The following is a 27,386-nucleotide window of genomic DNA, read 5'->3' on the forward strand; positions in this document are numbered from 1 at the left end:
TCCAGTTGGTGGCCACAGATTGGTGTGGAGACAGCTGAACGCACAGCTAGCGACACAGTCTTTATTTTCCAGCTGTGAGGTTCCAGTTGGTGGCCACAGATTGGTGTGGAGACAGCTGAACGCACAGCTAGCGACACAGTCTTTATTCTCCAGCTGTGAGGTTCCAGTTGGTGGCCACAGATTGGTGTGGAGACAGCTGAATGCACAGCAAGCGACACAGTCTTTCATCTCCAGCTGTGAGGTTCCAGGTGGTGGCCACAGATTGGTGTGGAGACAGCTGAATGCACAGCAAGCGACACAGTCTTTATTCTCCAGCTGTGAGGTTCCAGTTGGTGGCCACAGATTGGTGTGGAGACAGCTGAACGCACAGCTAGCGACACAGTCTTTATTCTCCAGCTGTGAGGTTCCAGTTGGTGGCCACAGATTGGTGTGGAGACAGCTGAACGCACAGCTAGTGACACAGTCTTTATTCTCCAGCTGTGAGGTTCCAGTTGGTGGCCACAGATTGGTGTGGAGACAGCTGAATGCACAGCAAGCGACACAGTCTTTCATCTCCAGCTGTGAGGTTCCAGGTGGTGGCCACAGATTGGTGTGGAGACAGCTGAATGCACAGCAAGCGACACAGTCTTTATTCTCCAGCTGTGAGGTTCCAGGTGGTGGCCACAGATTGGTGTGGAGACAGCTGAACGCACAGCTAGCGACACAGTCTTTATTGTCCAGCTTTGAGGTTCCAGGTGGTGGCCACAGATTGGTGTGGAGACAGCTGAACGCACAGCTGTAGGCTTACCCATCCTGAGGAGCACATTTTGTCTGGGCATGCCGTATGAACACACCACACACCCCTGTACAGTGATCTGCTGTACTGTCCACGTCCCACACAAGCACCAGCCTGTAGCCATTCAGAGCAACCGAATGAAACGGACAAATAAACAGCTTCAAATGCCCCCTGGACCTCCTCTATGAAAATCTAATTTTGGAGCTCTGACAGACTTTCTGCATTTATTTATAGAAGGCCATGGGGAGTTTTCCATCTATATGTCGGTTGGTAACATGCTGTAGGAAACCATCTCTCTGTCATCCCTCTATCTCTATCTCAGCCTGTCTGTCTCCCTCTGCCAGCCCGTCTGTCTCCCTCTGCCAGCCCGTCTGTCTCCCTCTGCCAGCCCGTCTGTCTCTCTCTGCCAGCCCGTCTGTCTCTCTCTGCCAGCCCGTCTGTCTCTCTCTGCCAGCCTGTCTGTCTCTCTCTGCCAGCCTGTCTGTCTCTCTCTTTCAGCCTGTCTGTCTCTGTCTTCATGTCTCTGCCAGACCGGCAGTGCTGCTGTTCTGTAGCCTCCTGTCCTTCCTTTAATGACCCCATGTCCCTTGGGTAGCAGATCTTAACCAGTTTTTAATTGCTGTTGTACCTAATGTCTCATCTCATCTCCCTCTGTTCATGTTGGGAGTTAGGTTGTGTGAGGGCGTTGTGGCTGGTGTGGTTTGCTTCTTAGTCTTTCTCTCTTCTCTGTGTTTTTTCTCTGTCTCTTTCTCAGTCCCCACACTAATTCTATGCTTTCCCCTCAGTTTTGGGAGCACTAATGTAGCAGCTGTAATTATCACGTAAAGAATCTAGTAGCTACATACAGTCAGGACAAGCAGATGTTAAGGCATACGAGGAACACAAGGCACTGATTACTCAAAGATTTAAAGAAAATCTGAACCCTAGTGGAGATGCAGTTGTCACATAATTGTGATTGGTGCTCTTGTGATTGGTGCTCTTGTGATTGTTGCTCTTGTGATTGGGGCTCTTGCGATTGGTGCTGTTGTTATTGGTGCTCTTGCGATTGGTGATCTTGTGATTGGTGCTCTTGTTATTGGTGCTCTTGTTATTGGTGCTCTTGTTATTGGTGCTCTTGTTATACACATCAACCCAGCTGGGGAAGGAGAAGACACAGGGTCATATACCCAACTTCGCCCCTTCTAACTTTGATAGTGCTTTTGATTAGGGATGCTCTGAAAATAAAATTATTGGCTCATACCGATTGTCAATATTTACATACCACTATCGGCTAATATGGATATTTTGTTCTTATGATATATCTTATTTCAACAAATATAAATTAAATCACAAAAAAATTATATTACTATATATTTTAATACCAAAAGACCTTCCAAAATAAGTCTGATAAAAATGTATAATAAAAACAGAATGCAAAGACGTGAAAATTATGTAAACCCTATATTCAATAGAAAATTGTGCAAAGACAACATATCAGATGTTGAAAAATAAAAAATTTGATTATTCCTTGAAAAATATATGCCCACGTTGAATTTCAAGCCAGCAAAACATTTGTGCTTAGGGTACAGCACTTCTGCACGTTCTCTTCCTCTCCCCTGCTGAACACCGCTCACTGAAGTTCCCTGTCCAGGTCTGCATAGAGTGTGCTGGATTCATTGGCCGACTCCAACCATGAGGAGAGTGTGCTCTGTTTCTCAAGTCGCGCATGAATACAGAAGCACCCGGAGCTCAATAACCTAACGAAACAATGTTGTATCTTGGCAAATTATTTATTTCCCTAAGAAAAAATTCTATACCTGCATCGAACAAAAACTTTATGGCAGAAATAAAATGTTTATTGCTAAATTGGCTATGGTTTTGCCATGCCAGAGCCTCAAGGCAAAATGAATGCCGCGGAAATGCTGAAATATCGGGCAAATTATAGCAATCGATACCGATACCTACACCAGTACCGATACTGACAATTACATTTTTGCACAATATTGCCCAATACCGATTGCTGGCAGATATTATCATGCATCCTTACTTTACTTTTCATCACTTGGGAGAGGTAGGGATTCACATCACAGTAGATCTGTAGGCAGATGAATCCTATGATCAGTTTAAAGAAAACCATTACCTCAAAATAAATTCTTCAAATATCTGCAGATTAGAGTTCATGTTTGTACAGTAAGTACCTCCCTGCATCGGAAAATTCTAGACCATCTACGTTTGACAAGATCTTCAAGATTTGTCGAACATCAAGCCTATTGAGTTTAACAACATATTTCACTTATCAACCCAGCCTTCACAGAATTTAAGAGTAATGGTCGAACTGAACTGGGTTCTGACATACAGTACTCTCTTTGTCAGATTGGCAGGATAGTATGGAAAAATACTAGACTCAGTCTCATACAATTAAACATCCTACATAGGGGTATTTGGGTGTGTCCGGGTGTATATCGGGGTGTATTTTTGGTGTGTGTTGGGGTGTAACTTGGGGGATATTTGGGTGTGTATTGGGGTGTATATCAGGGTGTATTTTGGGTGTGTGTTGGGGTGTATTTTGGGTGTGTGTTGGGGTGTACCATGACCCTACCTGCAATCAGTATTCACAAAGTTGTCCATGTGCTATTTACATATTTATAACCCCACAGTATCACCACCACGTTTGGCTCCATATACAGGCCTTGACGAATGTGATTGACAGGGGGGTTGAGTCACTTAGTGGGTCAGTCAGTGCTTGTTTACTGCTGTATGAGCAGTTAACCACGGACATTCATTGGAGGATTATCAGACACAAGGTCACCCAGGTTAACAGCCTGTAAAGGATTGTGTTCCACAACACCAACATGGATAAGCCCTCAGCCTGTGTTTTGGTCAATTGATGTCACCGCTTTACAAGCCATTTGTTTAGCTCATAGCTTCACATGTGATTCCAGCTGCACTGGATGAAGACAGCGTGTTGGGCTATACTAATCCAGATTGATTTAGCTTGGGTTGGACTGTTCAGAACCAGGGTTTTCTGTTTCTCCTGTCTTTCTGTCTGTCCTCACGCTGGCCACATTGTCCAGATGTCGCTGTAATGCACTGAGAGAAACATCTTGACACCCAGCCCCTAACTTCAGCCCCTACACAGGTCCCTTCAATTCCCCCCAGGCCAGAGTGTCCACTTCAGCTCCTACAGGTCCAGGTGTCCTCTTCAGCTCCTACAGGGCCAGGTGTCCCCTTCAGCTCCCACAGGCCAAGGTGTCTCCTTCAAGTCCACTAAGGACATCTGTTAAGTCACTGTCTCTATACCACTGTTTCTATAGCATTGCCATCTAGACCACAGTCTCTCTGGACTGTGAGAGAGAGTGGTCCAGAAACAGTGTTACAGAGAGAGTGTTACAGATTCACTTTCTGTAACACTGTTTCTGGACCACTCTCTCTTCAGACCACTGTCTCACTGTAACACTGTCTCTGGGCCACTGTCTCACTGTAAATTGTCTTTGGACCACTGTCTCTGGACCACTGTCTCTGGACCACTGTCTCAGGGCCACTGTCTCACTGTACACTGTCTCTCTGGACCACTGTCTCACTGTAACACTCTCTCTGGACCACTGTTACACTGTCTTTGGACCACTGTCTCTCTGTAACACTTGTCTCTCTGGACCACTGTCTCTGTACCACTGTCTCTGTACACTGTCTCTTGACCACTGTCTCACTGTAACATTGTCTCTGTACCACTGTCTCACTGTAACACTGTCTCTGGAACACTGTCTCACTGTAACACTGTCTCTGGACCACTGTCTCTGGACCACTGTCTCAGGGCCACTGTCTCACTGTACACTGTCTCTCTGGACCACTGTCTCACTGTAACACTCTCTCTGGACCACTGTCTCTGTACACTGTCTCTGGACCACTGTTACACTGTCTTTGGACCACTGTCTCTCTGTAACACTTGTCTCTCTGGACCACTGTCTCTGTACCACTGTCTCTGTACACTGTCTCTTGACCACTGTCTCACTGTAACATTGTCTCTGTACCACTGTCTCACTGTAACACTGTCTCTGGACCACTGTCTCACTGTAACACTGTCTCTGGACCACTGTCTCTGGATGCAGTTGGACTCCGATGGCTACTGGATCTCTGAGTAATATCCGCTCCACTCTGAGCCGGTGTGTTGAGAGCGAGATCGATACATACAGTTGATAGATACAGTAAATAGAAAGAGAGAGAAGGTCTAGTGGATGTTGGGGGTGCAGAGTGGGGGTCCTGTTGCCATGGCAACTCCCCAGCTGCCCCATGTTTCTTATCGCAAAGCCAGGAAGAGAGAGGCATTTTTTTGTGCCAGAGTGTGGTGTTTGTGTTTCTTGGCTGCTAGGCTTCGTCTGTGTCCTGGGATTGTGCGTCTGCAATGAGCCGTGGGAGTCATGGCCAGGCCTCACTGGTCTGTCACGCTGCTCCAGGTCAGGGCTGGCCAGAATGTTCTCTCTGTACGACGCTCAGCCAGCCCACAGCCACAACTAGAGAGGATGAGACACTAATGCTGCTGGCACTCCACGTCCAGTCTCCTGAATGTGACCGTTTCACGGTTAGAACATCAACCGCAGTGTCACATTAAGGTTTGGGAACCGCTTTGGCCTTGTATATGAAATCCACAGCAGTCAGAATTATGCTGCTCCAGACAACCAAATCCATAAACCGTTCCTGGTCTTCAGGTCCACAGCAGTCAGAATTATGCTGCTCCAGACAACCAAATCCATAAGCTGTCCCTGGTCTTCAGGTCCACAGCAGTCAGAGTTATGCTGCTCCAGACAACCAAATCCATAAACCGTCCCTGGTCTTCAGGTCCACAGCAGTCAGAATTATGCTGCTCCAGACAACCAAATCCATAAACCGTCCCTGGTCTTGAGGTCCACAGCAGTCAGAATTATGCTGCTCCAGACAACCAAATCCATAAACCGTCCCTGGTCTTCAGGTCCACAGCAGTCAGAATTATGCTGCTCCAGACAACCAAATCCATAAGCTGTCCCTGGTCTTCAGGTCCACAGCAGTCAGAATTATGCTGCTCCAGACAACCAAATCCATAAACTGTTCCTGGTCTTCAGGTCCACAGCAGTCAGAATTATGCTGCTCCAAACAACCAAATCCATAAACCGTCCCTGGTCTTCAGGTCCACAGCAGTCAAGACTACCGCTGACCTCTCCCGGGTTACCCTAGCTGACCCCTGGCTGACCTGACATAGACAATGAACCGACAGCTCCCTGGTAGTCTCTTCCCTGTCCCCATGTCTCAGAGTGACTCTGGGCTGCTGTTTTCCTGGGGATATCTTCCCATCTCGTGGTGTATGCTGTACGCCTCAATGTGAAGGGTTTCCGCCACCCCGGGCACATACAGCCCAGGCTGGGGTTTTTGCAGGAGCCCAGGTGGTGCAGCAGTTGGGTTTCATATGTGCCCTTTAGTTGAGGCACGTTCCCCATGAGGGGAATATCATCAGCACTCACCTCTCTTTGCCTTGGCCTCTGGGAACAGTTGTAAGGAAGGTGACACCCGACAGTCGGGGAGCATCTGTTTGGTTCTGCCGAAGCACACAGTTGAAGTCTCAGAGCCTAGGTTATGAACAGGGTTAGTCTAGGTTATGAACAGGGTTAGTCTAGGTTATGAACAGGGTTAGTCTAGGTTATGAACAGGGTTATAGTCTAGATTAAGAAGAGGGTTATTCTAGGTTACGAACAGTTTTAGTCTATGTTTGGAACAGGGTTAATCTAGGTTTAGAACAGTGTTAGTCTGGGTTTAGAACAGTGTTAGTCTAGGTTGAGGACAGGGCTAGTCTAGGTTATGAACAGGGTTAGTCTAGGTTTTGAACAGGGTTAGTCTAGTTTATGAACAGGGTTAGTCTAGGTTATGAACAGGGTTAGTCTAGGTTATGAACAGGGTTAGTCTAGGTTGAGGACAGGGTTAGTCTAGGTTTAGAAAAGGGTTAGTCTAGGCTATGAACAGGGTTAGACTAGGTAAAGAACAGGGTTAGTTTAGGTTAAGAAGAGGGTGAGTCTAGATTAAGAACAGTTTTAGTCTAGGTTTATAACAGGACTAGTCTAAGTTTAGAACATGGTTAGTCTAGGTTAAGAAGAGGATTTCTCTAGGTTAAGAACAGTTTTAGTCTAGGTTTAGAACAAGGTTAGTCTATGTTTAGAACATGGTTAGTCTAGGTTTAGAACAGGGTTAGTTTAGGTTAAGAAGAAAGTTAGTCTAGGTTACGAACAGTTTTATTTTAGGTTTAGGACAGGGTTAGTCTACATTACAAACAGGGTTAGCCTAGGTTACGAACAAGGTTAGTCTAGGTTTAGAATATGAGTTAGTCTATGTTTAGAAAAGGTTTTGAACCTGATTTAGTCCGGGTTTCGAACAGGATTAGAATCTGAGTTAGACTGTGTTAAGAACATGCTTAGAAGCACCCTGAGAACTGAGCTCTTGCGATTATACAGCCCATCAGCTCAGCTGCCGGTAGGTATTCTGGACTTGACAGACGTCAGTTTGATTCATACAGTCAACACTTACCGTGACGCAGATCACGAGGAAGGCTGTATTTATGATGACACACCGACACTTACTCATCCTCCGTAGCGTTTGCTGATTCATGGAATGTTCTTACCAGCACAGAATGGAAGAGGTGTCCCGCCAGGGTCTCTCTATACCAACCTCAGGTCTCCCTCCCTGTCCCTCCCTTTCTCCATCTGTTATGCCCCCCCCCCCCCCCCCCCCCCCCATATGCGTACAGCATCCTGAGTCAAGCTCACAACAAAGGGGATGATCTTCCCCGAAGGCTTCTTGCACGCGAAGGAGGTGGGCAACTGGCATGGTCCCGGGGGATTAGCCGCTATAGGTCGGCGTGGCACGCGCGCACTTAATGGTGTTTGTTACGCTTGAATGGGGGAAGGTCAGGCTGGCATTTCAGCCATGGGTGTAGTGTAATGGAAGATGTGTTTTTGAAGGTTTATGAAGGTGCCGTGGTGTCTGGTGTCCCAAGCCTATTTTCTTCCCGATATATGTAAATGCATGAATGCCCGGTTTCTTTGTTTTCATTATCAGTCAATGTGAGGTGATTCTATTATAGATGCAATGGGGGAGTTTGGAATCGGTCTGTCTGGGTGGGAAAAATAAGGAAGCGTGACTTAGTTCTTGGAGTCTATCTTTAACAGAAGTTCCTAGCACACCTTTGTGCTATAGTGTCTTAAATACGTATGGTATACTGTACTTAGTAGACTGTTAGACTAGTTGGGAGGATGTTGAATCGTGTTGGTATGTAACTATGTTCTGTATTGAAACTTTATTACTTGATTGGAATACATTTTATTACTTTGGAATATGGATTACTACAGCATTCCTCGTTCATCCCCATACTCAAGCTCGTAGGGTTACTGGTAATTACACAAACATAAGTCCAAGCGACCAGACTTGGCATCCCAGAGTTCTGGATTCTCTAAGCAGTATGGTCAGGCCCGGAAACATATGACACTAGTCATCGCTTTCATAACATTCTGTGAAGCCCCAGGAACACATGCCATTTTACTGCATGGTTCATGTTTAACAACCTACACCTTATGAGCGCTTATAATAACTGATATAGGCACATGCACATCGTAAATCGAAGTGACCAGACTGATCATCCCTGAATTCTGGATTGCTACACCATCCCTTGTATTCTGTCCTTGACTGATGAGGAGCATTGACGATAATGTAGGCCGTGAAACACATGATCTTTTAAGTGTTTGGTTTGTGACAAAAAAATTGTTACCTTTTCTAAGCACTTCCAGCATATCATGGTCATTTATGATTGCCTATGTTTACAAACAATATGGAGTCAGATTATTAGATATTTAATTATCACGTAGGTTATAGATTTTTCTTTTTGCACAAATTCTCCTACCTGTCCACTCAGTAGCATTCGACAGGGTGAACATTTATTGCCCCGTACTACATACTACATACTACATGCTACATACTACATACTACACGGGCGGACGGCGACAGAATAGGAATGACACAGAACAGAACACTCTATTGATTAGTTTCTACCTGTTTTGTACTGTAACTCGAGGCCTCCATCATGGTGACACACTCATGTCTGGAGCTACAGTAACCAAGAAGCAGCTCCTATTTCATAGACATTACTGCTAGATTAAGCATTAAGATCATATACTAAAGAAATATGAATCTCCTGTACCATATCCATGACTGCTTCTGCTCAAAGATCAGCATTAAACTCATATAACATACGGTCTGTTCCGAAAATAATTGGACACTGACAGGTTTTGTTATTTTGGCTGTTTACTTCAATCTATTCAAGTTACAGTTAAGTACTGAATATGGGATTAAAGTGCAGTCACTCTGCTTTAATGTGAGTGTATTCACATACAAATTGGTGGAAGGGTTTAGGAATTACAGCTCTTTATTATGTAGCGGCCTCTTTTCAATTGACTTCATCAATTAATCAGGTAAAAGGTCTGGAGTTGATTCTAGGTGTGGCATTCACATTTGGAAGTTGTTGCTGTGAACCCACAACATGTGGTCAAAGGAGCTTTCAATGCAAGTGAAACAGGCCATCCTTAGGCTGCAAAGAAAATCAATTAGAGAGATAGCAGGAACATTAGGAGTGGCCTAATCAACAGTTTGGTACATTCTGAGAAAAAAAGAACTCATTGGTGAGCTCTGCAACACAAAAGGCCTGGACGTCCATGGAAGACAACAGTGGTGGATGATCATAGGATCCATTCCATGGTAAAGAAAAATCCTTTCACAACTTCCAGCCAAGTGAAGAACACTCTCCAGGAGGTAGGCATATCATTATCAAAGTCTACCATAAAGAGAAGACTTCACGAGAGCAAATACAGAGGGTTCACCACAACGTGCAAACCATTCATAAGCCTCAAGAATAGAAAGGCCAGATTAGACTTAACTAAAAAAAGACAGCCCAGTTCTGGAAGAGCATTATTTGGACAGATGAAACTAAGATCAACTGTACAAGAATGATGGGAAGAAAAAAGTATGGAGAAGGCTTGGAACGGCTCATGATCTGAAGCATACCACATCATCTGTAAAACACGCTGGAGGCAGTGTGATGGCATGGACATACTTCCAATGGCACTGGGTCACTAGTGTTTATTGATGATGAGACAGAAGACAGAAGCAGCCCGATGAATTCTGAAGTGTATAGGGATATATTGTCTGCTGAGATTCAGATAAATTCAGGGAAACTGATTGGTCGGCGCTTCACTTTACAGATGGACAATGAACCAGGACATACTACAAAAGCAACCCATGAGTTTTTTAGGGCAAAGAAGTGGAATATTCTGCAATGGCCGAGTCAATCACCTGATCTCAACCCAACTGAGCATTCATTTCACTTGCTGAAGACAAAACTTAAGGCAAAAAGACCCACGAACAAACAACAACTGATGACAGCTGCAGTGAAGGCCTGGCAAAGCATCACAAAGGAGAAAACCCAGCGTTTGGTGATGTCCATGCGTTCCAGACTTCAAACAGTCTTTGCCTGTTAAAGGAGTCTCGACTAAGAATAAAAAATAAATTAAAAAAACATTGTATTTATGATTGTGTTAATTTGTCCAATTACATTTGAGCCACGGAAATAAGGTGACTGTGTATTAGAATGGTTGCAGTTCCTAAATGTTTCATACAATATTATGTTCAACCCCTTGAATAAAATCTGAAAGTCTGCATTTCAATTGCATCTCGGTTGTTTCATTTCAAATCCATTGTGGTGGCGCCCAGAGCCAAAACAATGAAAACTGTGTCAGTGTCCAAATATTTCCGGACCCAGCTGTACATGACTGCTCCCAGATCGGCGATAACCTCATATGGCAAATGATTATTCCTAGATCAGCATTGAGTACATATGAAATGACTGTCCCTAGATCAGCATTGATATACCTGATAAACAACTATATGATGGCTCCTGGATCAGTACTAAGCTTGACAGCAGTGTTAGGCCTGAGGAAGGACTCCATGGCTTCAGAGTACCTGTCTTGTGGGCAATATTATGAACCAATTGGGAGCCTGGCCAACCTTCTGCTGAAAGCCAGTCACCTGGAAGACCATGAAGAGGAAATGGGATCAGAGTCATGAAACACATTAAACATGGCATGTCTTTAAGCAGAGGGAAATGGTGCGTCTGCAGCCACACACACACACACACACACACACACACAAACACACATACTTACAAACAGATTAACTCACTGTCATTTCAGTTTTGGCCTCTTAAACTCTTTTGCTGCATTGTCCAAACATCCCCGTGGGTATTTGTCTCTCTACACTGTGCAAACCGGCCGTGTCATGATCATCCATACAACAGGAGCCAACCCATCCTTCCTATATGCGGATCTGCATGCCAGCTGCTCGCTCCTCGGCCACGTTGTTAGTCCTGCATTATTTCTGTTTTCCGGGGCAGGTGCTGTAACTATGCAACAACCGGGCGACCGACTCTGGCCAACTTCTGGTGTGAGCCATTTCCAGGCTCTGATCTTTGTCCAGGCTAAACAATCCTCTCTCTCTCTCTCTCTCTCTCTCTCTCTCTCTCTCTCAGAGGACACAGGGGGCTGGCAGCCCCTTTCTTTTCTCATCCTGGGGAGGTGAGCTTGCCTGCCCCCTGCCTCTGCCAGCCACTAAAGGCCCCGTCCTCTACTGGGGAGGGGGAAGAGTTGCTGAAGTCTAATTGCGTGCCATGCCAATCAACCCGTTATGCTCCTCCCCCATTCCCGGTCTGTCTGGAGACGGTAGAGGCATTTGTGATACGTTGTGTGTTGTTGGGCTACTGACTCCTCATGCTCAACACGGATAGTGTTTATTTATGAACTGGCTGAATTATTCATGAGGCCAGATAGAGAGGGTAAACTGCAGGCCGTGCAGATGTCGCTGCTCGCCTCTCAAAGGCTTTTTTCTCTGGCTGTCAATGAGCCGCGGCAGGCAGTGATTTGTCTCGCTCGCCGGCCGGCCGTCTTGGGCTTACATGCTCTGTTGTGAAAGAGAGTGCGGGCCAGGTGGCTCGGTGGGACAAAGAACGGGTGTGTTGATTGAATTGGTGTGACTGACTTTGTTACTGCCGAGGCAGGCTACTCTATTTTGGTCTGTCCTATTGCCTTGTCTTCGCTAACGAGGAATGTAGGTGAGGGAAACAGTGGATCCCTTCATGGTGAATCTCAGTCCTGCAAAAGCGGTAACAGGGTCATGTTTTAACCCTTTGGCGCGTACTATCACTTGTGTGATTAGAACGTCATGTTTAGAAGGCACCATTAGCACGCCTAGCTACAAGTAACGTAACAATGGCTGGTCAGACCGCGCTGTTATTTACTCACATTTAGCTCAAACAGTGTTTATAACTTTATTTCCTGATTGTAATTGTTTCAAGACCATACTATGATATTAACCAGGTAGAAAGCATTCAAATCAGGACAAGAAGTGTTACTTACGTACAAAAAGACAGCCAACACTAATACACAAAAACCAATTATATTAGTGACTACTACCGATCAAAACCATTGCAAAAACTTTCTAGAAGTTACGTTACCCGTTGTATGCATTTTATATAGTTTATTCATTTTCACTGCACTGAATTACTGGTCACGATTTGTTATCTAGCGGGCAGCTGATGTTTTCTAGCTAGCTACAGTAATAAATCAACCAACTTTTGCAGCTCTTAGAATTTGAGTCAACGAGAGAAGCTTGCAATGCAATGCATGTAGTGTTCCTTACCTAGCAAGGTGACTGTTCAAATGCTGGCGTGAGTTCAAATGCTGGAGAGTACTGAAGTCACGTGCAAAAAAACTCACGCTGGGGGGTCGGTAAGGAATATTTGAAACTCACGCGTGAAAAGGTTAATTCTCCCAAAGCAGATTTGCACAAATGTACCCATCAGCCTATTGGTGTGGTCACTTCCTGTTCAATTTCATATGTGCCCACGGTATTCTTATCTATATGCATGCTTATGGAGATTGTGCCCTTGTCTCATAGTCAGTATTTTCTGCCAGTGGCTCCATCTGTGTGATTCAGTTGAGCCAAACAATTTAGTGTGGGGTGCTTTCTTCTAAACACTTTGGCTCAGCCACTGTCACACTCAGCTGGATCTAAAACCATTTAGCTGATTGAAAGCCTTGTTTTTTTTCAGCCTGCACAATGTAGTTTGAGTTACAGCCAGAGCGATATCAATGGTCATTTACTTAATGTGCACTAGGTAGGCATTTGGGCTAATGTGATTATACAGTAAGGCTTTGATCATTATTTTATCCTTTTCAAATCCTTTTTAATGGATTATAGTATTTTATCATGGTCATGGGTTCACAGACCCCCCCACACACATACACACACATACACATACATACACATACATACACACACATATACACACACACCTACTGACCATGTTTAGTGAAGTTATATCTTTGATATGTAGTATGAAGGCACTTAATTTACCTGGGGTTCCTTGGAAATCTCAGTTGGTGTATTCCCAGGATCGGGGGGGTTAGGGTTAGAGCATCGGGGGGGTTAGGGTTAGAGCATCGGGGGGGTTAGGGTTAGGGGTTAGAGGTTAGGGTTAGAGCATTGGGGGGGTTAGGGTTAGAGCATTGGGGGGGTTAGGGGTTAGAGGTTAGGGTTAGAGCATTGGGGGGGTTAGGGTTAGGGGTTAGAGGTTAGGGTTAGAGCATCGGGGGGGTTAGGGTTAGAGCATCGGGGGGGTTAGGGTTAGAGCACCGGGGGGGTTAGGGTTAGAGCATCGGGGGGGTTAGGGTTAGAGCATTGGGGGGGTTAGGGTTAGAGCATCGGGGGGGTTAGGGTTAGAGCATTGGGGGGGTTAGGTTAAGAGGATCAGGGGGGTTAGGGTTAGAGCATCGGGGGGGTTAGGTTAAGAGGATCAGGGGGGTTAGGGTTAGGGGTTAGGGTTAGAACATCGGGGGTTAGGGTTAGAGGATCGGGGGGGTTAGGGTTAGGGGTTAGAGGTTAGGGTTAGCGGATCGGGGGGGTTAGGTTTAGGGGTTAGAGGTTAGGGTTAGAGCATCGGGGGTTAGGTTAAGAGGATCAGGGGGGTTAGGGTTGGGGTTAGAGGTTAGGGTTAGAACATCGGGGGTTAGGGTTAGAGGATCGGGGGGGTTAGGGTTGGGGTTAGAGGTTAGGGTTAGCGGATCGGGGGGGTTAGGTTTAGGGGTTAGAGGTTAGGGTTAGAGCATCGGGGGTTAGGTTAAGAGGATCAGGGGGGTTAGGGTTGGGGTTAGAGGTTAGGGTTAGAACATCGGGGGTTAGGGTTTGAGGATCGGGGGGGTTAGGGTTGGGGTTAGAGGTTAGGGTTAGCGGATCGGGGGGGTTAGGGTTAGAGGCAGGACATTTTTTTTAACAGCTACAGAACAAACCAACAGTTCTGACAGTACACTTCACTCAAATCCTAATCTAACACCTACTGACATTTCCTGTTGCAACGCCATCACACCAGTGCCTGAGGTACTCTTCCTGTCCCACACTGCAGTGTGTTCATGCTATTTCCAATAACGGCCAGTGGCTATCCAAGCTGCTATCTGATCCTTGCCCCGGCTCTATCTGTCTAACCAGTCTTGCTATTTTTAGTGTAGTTAGATCTTTATGTTTATTTCCTTTTTATGTAGTTTCCTTGTTCATTTGTATTTATATTGTTTTTACATTTGTTATGTGTCCATGTATATTGTCCTGTCCTCTTGCAATTGAATGGCTTTGGCCAGATCATCATTAAAAATTGGAATTGGTTCTCAACAAGCTTAACAGGATAAACAATGAAAAATATTAACCAGCAATGGCCTCTTTTGCTCTCTACTGTTGGGATTTTGCTATGCTGTCGTTTTCCAGTTGGATGTAATTTTAGCTCTTTCTTTTCTCTATTTCTCTATTGAAGGGTTTCAAAAGCCTTTTCTCTGGCCTCTTCGGACAATTCACATTTTAGTTTTAACTCAACACTGACACACTTGATCCATTTAGTCAAAGGCTGGATGACCAGATGATTCGTTTTATCAAGTGTGCCAGTATATGTTTAAAACAGATTGAGAATCTCTGGGAAAGCCAGAGAAGAGTTTTGGAAATCTCTATGCTGTATAAGGACCTCTGCTCTCCTCTTGACTGACTCCATAATCTAGCAAATGTAACTCCTCTGTTCTCCATACATACTCCATAGGCTTGTGACATTAAATCAGTAGTTGACATTTACTCCTCTGTGCTCCTCTTCCTTCATTCAGTAATTGATGTTAACTCCTCTGTGCTCCTCTTCCTTCATTCAGTAATTGATGTTAACTCCTCTGTGCTCCTCTTCCTTAATTCAGTAGTTGATGTTGACTCCTCCCTCCTGTGTGCCTGCAGTGTGTGGCTGTGACCTGGCCTGTTCCGGTTTCTTCCAGAAGGGCGGGGAGTACATCTGTACAGAGGACTACCAGCGCCTGTATGGTACCAGGTGTGACGGCTGTGCAGAGTTCATCACAGGGGAGGTGGTGTCCGCCCTGGGCCGTACCTACCACCCTGAGTGTTTTGTCTGCAGCATGTGCCGGTAGGTACCGCGGTGGCACGCACACACACACACACGCACATTGACACAGACACACACACACACACACAAGCCTGAACGCACACGCGCACCGCATTGATCACCGCGGTCTTATAAATACTTGCGTCTTACGGGGACGTGCCTTGTCAAAATAACGGACAGGACAGACAGGACGATGTCAGTCTGCATGATGCTTAACTGTTTTGAACCGTGGGGACAGGGACCCGAGAAAACCAGCAGATGCTTTGTCTTTTTCTTTCTCTTGACGAGTATCCAAGCATAATTAGAGAACCAAGTAACAATCAGATATGATCAGATGTTGCGTCATACCTTCAGTTTTCCGGAACAGCGCAGTGGAGGAGGGCTGTCGTCCTGAGAGGGGGGGCAGCTTTGTGGTTCTGCTCGAGGGGTTGGGAATTCGAGGACATCTGCGATTTTCCAAAAGCCCTCAGTCAGATTGTGTGTTCCCCAGTCAGGAAAGAGTAGGGCTGTGTAACCATGATACAGTACCAAAACACCTGTGGATTGGCACTGATGGAGATCGGTGAGCTGATCCCTACTGATCACACGGCCAGTGGACTGTATTGAAACACACACCATAACGTCACCTTCTACCCCTTCTATGTTTCCTTGCCTGAATGATTCTTTAGACGTGTTATTTTCTCTTTCCTGTTGTTTTTGTTATTAAACACTTACACACATTGGCCTGGCGTGTCTCCCTGTCTGGTGGGCCCAGTGCAGTTCGCTTCTGGTCTGGTCGGCTGGTTGAGCTCCCGCGTCAGTTCCTTTATGGAATGCCCAGGTGTCTGGCCTGGCAGGGGGTCGGTGGCAGGTGGCTGTAGCATGTGGCACCAGGACTGGGGTGGGGTGGGCGGGGTTAAGAGATTAATCCACAGTCACCTCCCCCCTCAGGAGGTTGATTGGCTAACAGCACTGCTGCTCAAAGGGCTGTGAGGGAAGCCCACTGCCTACACTTTCTCGCATAATACACAAAGCTAGGTAACATGTTTAATGCTGTTCGCAATTTGTCGTTCAATGCTTTCTCACACCCTTTTTTGGTTATCGCAAACGTACAATTTTGGTGTGAGTAAACTGTTTACATGCTGACCTGGTTGTGTTGTATTTCGCTGACATTTCGCTCAACACCGTCTTGTGTCCCCTCATGTGGAACACATAATCCAGCGCAGATAATCCCCACCTTTCGCGGGTAGGATGTGTTGTCGTTCACGCATTCATTTTCCCAGGGAAGTGTGACCGAGGACATATCTCATTTTTGGCCACATCCTGGGGAGCCAGTCGGGCTTAACCACATTTTTCACCTCCGATCCAGCAACCTTCGGGTTTACCGGTCCGAGGCTCCAACCGCCACACTGACATTCCTGTCTCTTGTCCTTACCGCACGGCGTCCTCCTTCGCGTGTTCAAAAGCATGTCTAAGGCCAGAGGGGGCATAGGGGCCGTGGGCTTAGTCGCTGGCGTTTGCAGCCCAGCTGGTGTGTTTGTTTTGGATGTGTAGCGTGACGACCTCCTCCGCCGGCCCAGTTCAGCTGCACTCTGGCCAAGCGGATGTGACTCATACCCCTCCCCTGGGTCGGCCTGCTCCCTGGGTCTCCGCAAGCTCTTCTGCCTGTCTCCGGATATGACCGGCACTCAGGACCACCCAGTCAGCATGCTAACCACACGACGCGCGTGTGTGTGTGTGTGTGTGTGTGTGTGTGTGTGTGTGTGTGTGTGTGTGTGTTTGCGCGTGTGGATAACAGGTGCAGAGTTTAGGTTGCTATGTGCGTTTTGATTGGTGGCCTGAAAATATACGTCATACTTGCTTTAGCTGTATCTTTTCTCTTGTTAGCGTGTCCTGATGTTTTCTCTTGTTAGCGTGTCCTGGTGTTTTCTCCTGTTAGCATGTCCGTGTGTTTTCACTTGTTAGCGTGTCCGTGTGTTTTCTACTGTTAGCGTGTCCTGGTGTTTTCTCCTGTTAGCGTGTCCTGGTGTTTTCTCTTGTTAGCATGTCCGTGTGTTTTCACTTGTTAGCGTGTCCGTGTGTTTTCTACTGTTAGCGTGTCCTGGTGTTTTCTCTTGTTAGCTTGTCCTGGTGTTTTCTCTTGTTAGCTTGTCCGTGTGTTTTCTCTTGTTAGCGTGTCCGTTTGTTTTCTCCTGTTAGCGTGTCTGTTTGTTTTCTCTCGTTTGGCTTGGAGTCAGTAGGTCATTTGTAGGTCAGTGGACTGTTGCTGTTACGATTGTATGAGTGCATCGCCACGTGTTGTGTTTCCAAGTCTTCCCATTTGGTTGCTAAGAGTCGGACAGCTCTCAGGTTGAGCAAGTGCCTGTCCTTGTTTGGACGGTGGCTATGAGATATGGACTCTGAGCCATTAACTGTTGCATAGATTATACAAACCAACAGGAAGGGGGCAGGACACTCCCTATATCCTTTATGTCATCAACCCCACCGCAACAGACCTGACATTCTGTAGCATTAAACAAGTAATGGGGACAAGGTAGTCGTTGTCCACTATATAATATAAAAGGTTGCCAGTTGTTAAAACTTTTAATTGCAAATAAAGCATTTTATTTTGTCTTCCAAGTTGACAACGACTCTACTCATCTCTGCATGTTTGTGCGTGTGTTTTTGCAGTGAGATTGACACTCTAATCAGCATTAATGCAATTTCAGTGATGGATTGGCCTTTGATGCTGGTTCTCTAAGGAGATTCACATTGTCCTCCTTGACCAAATTAGTTGCCCTTCGCTTAATGGTTGTTTCAGAAACATATTCTTAACAGAAACTCATGAATGCTTGCATAAATAATAATGTCTGATTTTCACAAAAGCATCAAAGCATCATTAGCCCTCCGTGGTTCAGACCGGGTTGTTAGAGGCACATTATAAAGTGGGTGATTTTAATCCTGAATCCTGATTGGCTGAATGCCATGGTTTATTCTACCGTATACCAGAGGTATTGCGTCAACTAACTCTGTACTGCCAATATAACACGGCTAAAATGCTGAATTTTGGCACTCTGCAATGTGTCATGCATAAGAACAGCTCCTAACCACGGTGCTGGAAATATACAACAAGCACTTTGTGGCTAATCGCTTATAGAACACTGTATAGACAAGGGGAGTTGGAATGTGTCCTCTCTGCTCTCATTGGCTAGCTGGACTCCACTGTTCTGGTCTGAGGCTGTAACATACGGCGTATGTAAATATGGCACATTTGTAATGTTGTCTCACTTTTTCTTATTTCCCAGAAAGCCGTTCCCGATTGGAGACAGGGTGACCTTCTGTGGAAAGAAATGTGTCTGTCAGCAGTGCTCCCATTCGCTAGTCAGCAACGAGCCTGTCAAGATCCACGGACCCAGTCGTAAGTCTCTCTTTCTGAATATCAGATCCAGTCGTAAGTCTCTCTTTCTGAATATCAGATCCAGCCGTAAGTCTCTCTATCTGAACATCAGACCCAGTCGTAAGTCTTTCTATCTGAATATCAGATCCAGCCGTAAGTCTCTCTTTCTGAATATCAGATCCAGCTGTAAGTCTCTCTTTCTGAATATCAGATCCAGCTGTAAGTCTCTCTATTTGAATATTAGATGCTGTTTCTCATAGCATGAGGCTTCAGCTACAGTCACATCAGCACTCCACAGAGCTCCATGGAATGCAGGTCCTATTCCATTTTTATTATGATTGTCTTCCTGACACCAAGAAAGGACCGGCACACAGAAAAAAGAGTTTGGCTGTGTACCTGTAACTCAGTTTCAGGATGACCATAGCGGTTTAGCATATTTTATCATCATCATCCCCTCCAAGCTAATCCCAAATCTCAGCACAAGTCTGGGACTGAACACCTCCCTGTGCAACTGGAATCTGTTCATCCTGTTGAGAGTAAAATGTTCCTCATGTCCACATCACCAAAAAACAAACATGACCCACACCCATCCAAGTTTGTGGTAAATAAATGCAATCAGCCACCCAGGTCATAGACTATTCTCTATACTACCAGCCACTAAATTCATAGACTTTTCTCTATACTATCAGCAACGCAGGTTATAGACTATTCTCTGTACTACCAGCCACTAAATTCATAGACTATTCTCTATACTACCAGCCATCTAAGTCATAGACTATTCTCTATACTACCAGCCATCTAAGTCATAGACTATTCTCTATACTACCAGCCACTAAATTCATAGACTATTCTCTATACTACCAGTCACTCAAGTCATAGACCTTGTTGTTTTTATTAATTTCACAATGGAGGTATTTATTTGTGACTATATTTCTATCTTTAACTCTGTTATTTAATTAAAAAATCAGCATTTTTGGATAAGGGCCTGTAAGTAAGCATTTCACTGTCTGCACATTTCTGTTAATTAGGACACGACAAATAAAATGTTGTTCAAGCTTCATAGTTTTTGAAAACAGAAAGTGTGATTCATCACTTAGCACTATTATGGACGAAATAAATGTATCTCTAAATGTTCACAGGTAAACTGCATCGGTCTAACTCTCTAAATATATGACTCTGCATTGTCCAATTATCAGCAGCCAGGAGGACTCCCCCTCCCTATCATACCAGCAGTGGATGCAGTCAAAACACATTTTCTCATGTTAATCAGCCCACTGTGCCAGACAGTGCCTTTAATCTTTATTAGATTATTGTGTGTGGAGATTTACAGAGACCTGGCTAACCACATGGGGAGCAGACAAAGGTGGATGGTAGAACAGCCGAACACAGTAATGGTGTACTCCACGATGCATTAATCATGTCTCCCATCAGCAAATGTCTGATATTAATCCTGGCAAACATCACATGCTACAGCACTCCTCCTGTGTAAGGGTGAACAGGCAGACATCGTCGCATATCGTTGTGACCTAAATTCATTATGTAATTAAAGCTTCCATTAAAACGGCGGCTCATGGCAACTTTGTGAAAATATCATGGGCAGCACCCTAGATATTTCAATGAGGAAGATGCAAGATGTTGCTTTACGCCAGTGTTTCTCAACCCTGCTCCTCGGCGCCCCCCCCTGACCTGCATGTTTTAGATCTCTCCCTGCTCTGTCACGCCTGATTCAAATGATCAGCTCATTATCAAGTCCTCAATGAGATACATCAGGTATGTTAGGACAGGGAGAGATCTAAAACATGCAGGGCAGTGTGGCATTCAGGAGCAGGGTTGAGAAACACTGCTTAACACACTCAAAAAGCAGCATCTGAACAATTAATTGAATTGAGTCTACCTTTAAAATAGATAATAATTGGTGCCTTAATATGATTGTCAAAATCGTTCATTTAATGGATTTACCCGGATCTCCTAGGACTCAAGCAGAACTTGTTCAGTGGCTACCAGATTGCTACCAGATGTCCGTGTGACAACAGGTGGAATATACTGCCTGTCTTTCCTGCAAAGACACTTTCCTATGCCACCTCCATGTACCGTGGAGAGGTCGACCAGCTGGCGGTCTAGTGCATTCAAAATAACCTGTAGCTGCACACAGACACAACTGTGGAGGTGGTGATTGACTCTAGGAAACCCTCCCCATCTCTGCCCCTGTGATTGAGGGCTCAGCTGTTAGTTTGGCCGAATCATTCCGTTTCCTGGGGAGCGTTATCTTCCACAGTCCAAGGTTTGAGAAAAACAGACAGGATTCTCATCTAGTGGATTTACCACTTGTGATCTCCCTTCTCTCCATCCTGATCCAGATCTAACATTTCTGCTAGACACCTCCTGTAAACAGCTAAATGAATAGCTACAAGGCACCTCCTGTAAACTGCTAAATAAATAGCTGCAAGACACCTACTGTTAACTGCTAATTAAATAGCTGCAAGACACCTACTGTTAACTGCTAATTAAATAGCGGCAAGACACCTACTGTAAACATCTAATTGAATAGCTGCAAGACACCTACTTTAAACCACAAATTAAATAGCTGCACTATATTGCTCCCACAACTGTGCTAATTGCCCTACATGTAGATATACGTTAATCAACCTACAATAGGATAGAGGCTAATTCACCCACATCTACATAGTTGTACACGTTATACTGGAACTGTAAATCTGTTAATGTGTACATCCACTGTGCATCCATTTATAATATATACTGTTACTACTCAGAATATCTGCTCATCAGTGTGTCAAATACATTTTGTGTTTCCTGTCCCCATATGTTGTCTATTACTAGAGAATATGCATAGTGTCGTGGAAAACAGGTCCACTCTTTCTAAAACAAAAGTGCAAGAAACACTTCTAAATCCAGTAGACTTTAATGAGAATCATAAAACAATGACAATCACCAAAGCCAGGCCCATCTGCAGATGCACCCAGCGTTCTAAGGCCTGGACCATGACTTTATACAGAAGCATCATGCATGACATGTTCTGTCCATCCCTTTATGTTTATCTCTTGGGCGTGTTTTACCTCTTGTCCCACAGCTTTTTGGTGTCCTTCGTTCAAATCAATAAATCATTAAACACTGGTGGTTGAACTTCAGGACAACCTCATCAAACACTGGTGGTTGAACTTCAGGAAAACCTCATCAAACACTGGTGGTTGAACTTTAGGACTACCTCATCAAACACTGGTGGTTGAACTTCAGGACAACCTCATCAAACACTGTTGGTTGAACTTCAGGACAACCTCATCAAACACTGGTGGTTGAACTTTAGGACTACCTCATCAAACACTGGTGGCTGAACTTCAGGACAACCTCATCAAACACTGGTGGTTGAACTTCAGGACTACCTCATCAAACACTGGTGGTTGAACTTCAGGACAACCTCATCAAACATTGGTGGTTGAACTTCAGGACAACCTCATCAAACATTGGTGGTTCAGGTTCAGGACACTTTCACACCAAAGCAATAGAGCTGTTAGGACCATTAAGTTGAAGGCACATGATGGTTTGCTGCTGCTTTCATGATTATTTGATGATGTATACATTATACATTGATGATTATATAAAACCTTTTTATCCCTCCTAACTTGTAATGGGTACTGTACCTCCGTTTGCAAACGCTGCCGCTGCAGATTGTGATTTACAATTGTTTTGTCGCAGGTCTAGCGCCATTTTTGTGACAATATTTTATATTGCCAAGTGTAATGAATGAATTGCACGCTTCCAAATATCAAGTTAGATACAAGTATGCAACACTTTTTGACAACTACAAAATTGCAAGTTTTTGACCATTTTTACCAGTATGCAAAAAAAAAAAAAAAAGATTTACAATTTAGCAAAACGTTTTACATCTGCAAACCTAACCTAATTACATTTATTTACCATACTGATTATCTGTGTATGTGATTTACATATTGATATATTCATAAAGTGTGAGAGTATAATGCTTTCTTATAAAAATCCCTCACAACAGCAAATACAGGTGATTCAGATTACTAAACAGGATTGAGGTCAATTCCGAAAATAACGTGAAATGCCATTTAATAACTGAGATATGTTTAACTAGTTTCTCAACGAACAGAAAAGTCGAGCCCATTTATTTCAAGTGTTGTTATTTTATTTTACTTAAATATTCTAATTACTTCCTTAATTGAACATTTGAACGTGGAGACGCCAGTGATATGTCACTGACACTGTCACGTTTTGGCCAAGGTAGAAGTCTGCTTCATCAACAGAAATGTACTTGTGACGGTTCCCAGGAGCTCAGTTTGTACTTTTGACCCTGATTTCTTCCTTGCTGTGTATCCAGCTCTGTTTTCATGACCATTGCTGGTGTTCCCATGTTTTATGGTAATACGGTTACCAGTTGTCATTACGACTATGAATGGCAATAATGTCACTAAGTGTGGGGAAATATTACCACATACGTGTGTAAAGTACCAAAGCGACCAAAAAAGGTATAATCTGCAACAAAGATACATTAAGTATAGGGAAGGAGAGGAACAGGGTAATGGCAAGATGTCCAGGACCTTAATGAGAAAGAAATGGAAGCCTGACCTTTTTCCAGGGCAAGGCCCTGTCAGGGCAATGAATCATCTTCTTATGGATCTCCCATTGCGTTGCTCCGTTCTGCCGACCCCTGTGCTGCTCCTCCACCCACAGGCTGAAGTGGTGCGACCTGACGCTCAGCAACGGAACTTAGTCTAACGAGTGTTTTAACGATGTAAATTGCATTTCCCGAAACCCCACGCCCAACGAACGCTCACTAAGCACGTCGTTAGGCTGCGTGTCGATACTAATGGGATGGAATGGAAGGCGGTCAGGACGCTTGGCTCGGCTTTCCCCTTTTGAATGTAATAACTTTAGAACTGTTCACAATACTGAGGACAGATCAGCTCCTAATAATATTTTTGTTTTTTCTGTGACTGCAAGTCCTGAGGCACCTTGTTCAAATGCTTACACACTCATAAATATAGTAATATTGGGCATATTGACATTGCACTGCTAACACGACATAAAATATTTATAGAGGAAAATATTGCAGATTACAATTTGCAATATGGAACAAAACAGATGTTTTTTTTTTCAATATTATTGAGTCAGGTATAGCCTACTGTATATGACATTTAATTTATTCATCTGGGTTTAAATTTGATGCTTTGTATTTGTAATCCATACATTTTGGTCGTGGCGCAATCATCATTCACCGACAGACCGATAAACACCTTTTGATAGAATGTTTAGCTGAAGTCCTGGTGAAGTGAAGCTGAAGGGTAAAAAATAACAACAAGGTCTGAGCCAGTTACTGAGTCCAACAGGAAGCTGTTTTACGTGCAACTTTAATAACGGTGTCTTATTTAATGGCCCACCTACAAATCTTTGTAATGGGTGGTACAAACCATTGGTTCTGTTTGTCTCTGCCTCCCAGACTGCGCAGGCTGTAAGGAAGAGATCAAACATGGCCAGTCCCTGCTGGCCCTGGAGAAGCAGTGGCACGTCAGCTGCTTTAAGTGTCAGACGTGCGGCACGGTGCTGACCGGGGAATACATCAGCAAGTAGGTGTCCTGTGTGGTGACACGGGCGGGTTGGGGCACAATTCCATTTCAATTCCAGTTTTCAACTCGGCCGTCAGACCAATCTCCAATTTCCCTCCGTGAAAAGCGTTGGGAGACTTTTTCTAATTGGAATTTCAGCACACACCCTGAATTGACAAGTAGCAGTGATGATCTGACGGTTCTGTACTCTCAACTGCGAAGTCATCCTAAATTCGAAGCCAGGCTGGGTGTTTGTTATTGATCAGTCTTTTGACACTGACTGTATGTGTGTGTGTTTCCTCTCAGAGATGGCGTTCCGTACTGTGAGGCTGATTACCACGCCCAGTTTGGGATCCAGTGTGCTACATGTAACAGATACATCAGCGGCAGAGTCCTGGAGGTCTGTCTGCCTGACTGCCTGTCTGTGTGTGTGTCTCTCTGTCTGTCTGTCTACCTGTCTGCCTGTCCATCTGCCTGCCTTACTGTCTGGGTCTGTCTACCTGTCTTTCTGTCTATGTACCTGTCTGTCTGTCTACGTACCTGTCTGTCTACGTACCTGTCTGTCTAGGTCTCTGTACCTGTCTGTCTGCCTAGCTGACTGTCTGAGCCTGTCTACCTGTCTGTCTGCGTACCTGTCTATCTGGGGATGTCTCCAGGTTGGCCTGTGCGTCCGTTTCCCTAACTTCCAGAGACCTAATCTAACGCTGCTTCCTTCTACTCACTAACTATAAACCAATTACAAACTTCTCCCCAGAGCACTGCTTTATGAATTGGACATCAGCATCAATCTACATGCTATATTTTCAATATATAGTGTCTATTAATTACATCACAGACAACAGCAAATATTTTACCTTGGCACATATGAAATTAAAAGCAAACAAAACCTTGGCAGACATGAATTGAGCATTAATTGAAAAAGAGCCTCTTGCTTTAGTCCTCCTGATAAGAACCACATTAAATAAGCCCTGCTTGGTTGGTAGAACGTGTCTCTACTCCAGGATCAGTTGGTAGAGCATGTTGCCAGGGTCAGTTGGTAGAGCATGTTGCCAGGGTCAGTTGGTAGAGCATGTTGACAGGATCAGGGTCAGTTGGTAGAGCATGTTGACAGGATCAGGGTCAGTTGGTAGAGCATGTTGCCAGGATCAAGATCAGTTGGTAGAGCCTGTTACCAGGATCAGGATCAGTTGGTAGAGCATGTTGCCAGGATCAAGATCAGTTGGTAGAGCATGTTGCCAGGATCAGGGTCAGTTGGTAGAGCATGTTGCCAGGATCAAGATCAGTTTGTAGAGCATGTTGGCAGGATCAGGGTCATCTGATGTTTGTATGTTTTCCGGATCAGGATCAGTTGGTAGAACATGTTGCCAGGATCAGGGTCAGTTGGTAGAACATGTTGCCAGGATCAGGGTCAGTTGGTAGAGCATGTTGCCAGGATCAGGGTCAGTTGGTAGAGCATGTTGCCAGGATCAGGGTCAGTTGGTAGAACATGTTGCCAGGATCAGGGTCAGTATGTAGAACATAGATGTATGTCAGGATTTTGGATTCCTTTCCCAGGGCCACCCTTATGTAAAATAAGAATTACTATAAGTAGCTATGTATACAAGTGTACGCTAAATGGCGCATAGTATTATGCATTATACTAAAGAACAAAATCTTTAAACAGAACGTTATTTCACTATGAGACTACCAGAATTAACAGTAACAATACATTGCCAGTTACTGTATATTCTATGCATACCAATCTAAAGAGATCCGATTTCCGCTTTAAAGCAGCAAATTCTCTGAATTGCCATTGAAACCTCTCGCGTCTTGACGCGAATTAGGCAGTTAAAGACTCTAATGTGTTGCAGCTGTTTTGGTTGAATGAAGCTATTTCATGCTGTTGAAATTGTAGCAACTTTTATTTTAGTTTTTTTTTATTGCATTGTTGTTCTCAGGGCACCCTTTTAAATGAAACCCTAGTCTCAATTGGGTTTCCACTGAATAAATACAATTTCAAGAAAAAATAAATAAAGATAAATATGATTAGTTCTGGTGAACTGAAATCAATCTAGCCTCCTTGAATGTGCTGAGTGCAGGCATGAGAGCAGATGTATTCCAACCGAATGCCGTCAGTGCTCTATAAATAGGCAGGCTTTTAATGCACTGTCATCATTGTGGAACATGAGGGCCCCTGACAGCCGGACACTGTGACACACGATCCCACATACACACATAGGTGCAATTTAGCAGGAGTGGAGAACACTCACATCAACAGAATCATTACGCTTGAATGTACATACATAAGCCTATATAAGCCTGTTTTCCCCTAAAAGATGTCTGGCTTGTTAACCTCGGTAGTGTAAAACCTGACTGTTGTTAAAATGTGGCTAAATATTGCATTTGATAGGGATTATGGGATGCACTGTATGCATGTTGATCATTTACCCTTGTTCTATAAGTCGCCGTTTCTCAAACCTGGTCCCAGGGACACTAAGGCGTGCACTGGCACTGCTTAGCACATTTAAATCGTCTCGATTTCGGTCATTTGAATCAGCCGAGTAGTGCCAGGGCAATAACTAAACTGTGCCCCCCGATTAGTCCTGTGTCCCAGGTTACGAAAGCTCCGCCGCGGGTGACTACAACACACACCATGTACGGTTCTTTCCGCACCTGAATTAAGTCTCAATAAAGAGGAAAGCAAAATAATGGATACTTGTTCACTCTTCTCAATTTCATGGATGACCACCTGCCTGTCAGTCACTGTGAGATGGCTGTGAGTTGTGCCCGGTGTGTGTATGTGCTGTATGAAGCTGTGAAAGGCACAGCTGGGAAACGCGGTGTCTTCATTCAGAGTGGCTAAATCACTGAATGATTACGACATCGCTCTGGAAGAGTGCGGAATCGGGAACGAGTGGCCAATTACTGGAGATGTCTGCCCTTTCTCCTCTCCAATTCATTCTTCTCTGGGCCCAGATCACCTTGGCTGTTACCATCTGATATCTTCTCCAATCCACTTCCAATTATTTTTTTGTCCTCTCCCCCGCTCTCTTTTCTCTACGCTCTTTCTCTATCTCCCTTTTGCATCTTCTTGCTCTCTCTCGTTCTCTCGTTCTCTCTCTCTTTCTCTCTCTCGCTGCTTTTGTCTACTTTGTCTCTGCTCCTTGCCCCTCCCAT

General features: G+C 44.7%; 1 protein-coding gene across 12 annotated transcripts in view; it reads left to right on the forward strand.

Moving 5' to 3' along the window:
• Window positions 1-27,386, forward strand: part of LOC105011276 (actin-binding LIM protein 3) — an 83,925-nt gene that overhangs the window by 35,475 nt on the left and 21,064 nt on the right. For 11 of the 12 annotated variants that reach the window (XM_020048161.3, XM_020048163.3, XM_010871188.5 and 8 more), the window contains exons 3-6: window positions 15,128-15,311; window positions 18,554-18,666; window positions 24,125-24,251; window positions 24,537-24,630. In XM_020048161.3, coding sequence (XP_019903720.1) covers window positions 15,128-15,311; window positions 18,554-18,666; window positions 24,125-24,251; window positions 24,537-24,630 — 518 coding nt within the window. The remainder of the gene's footprint in view (window positions 1-15,127; window positions 15,312-18,553; window positions 18,667-24,124; window positions 24,252-24,536; window positions 24,631-27,386) is intronic. The other variant, XM_034293525.1, reaches the window with a different exon arrangement.

The sequence above is a fragment of the Esox lucius genome, chromosome 7, assembly GCF_011004845.1.
Source record: "Esox lucius isolate fEsoLuc1 chromosome 7, fEsoLuc1.pri, whole genome shotgun sequence".
Classification (NCBI taxonomy): Eukaryota; Metazoa; Chordata; class Actinopteri; order Esociformes; family Esocidae; genus Esox; species Esox lucius.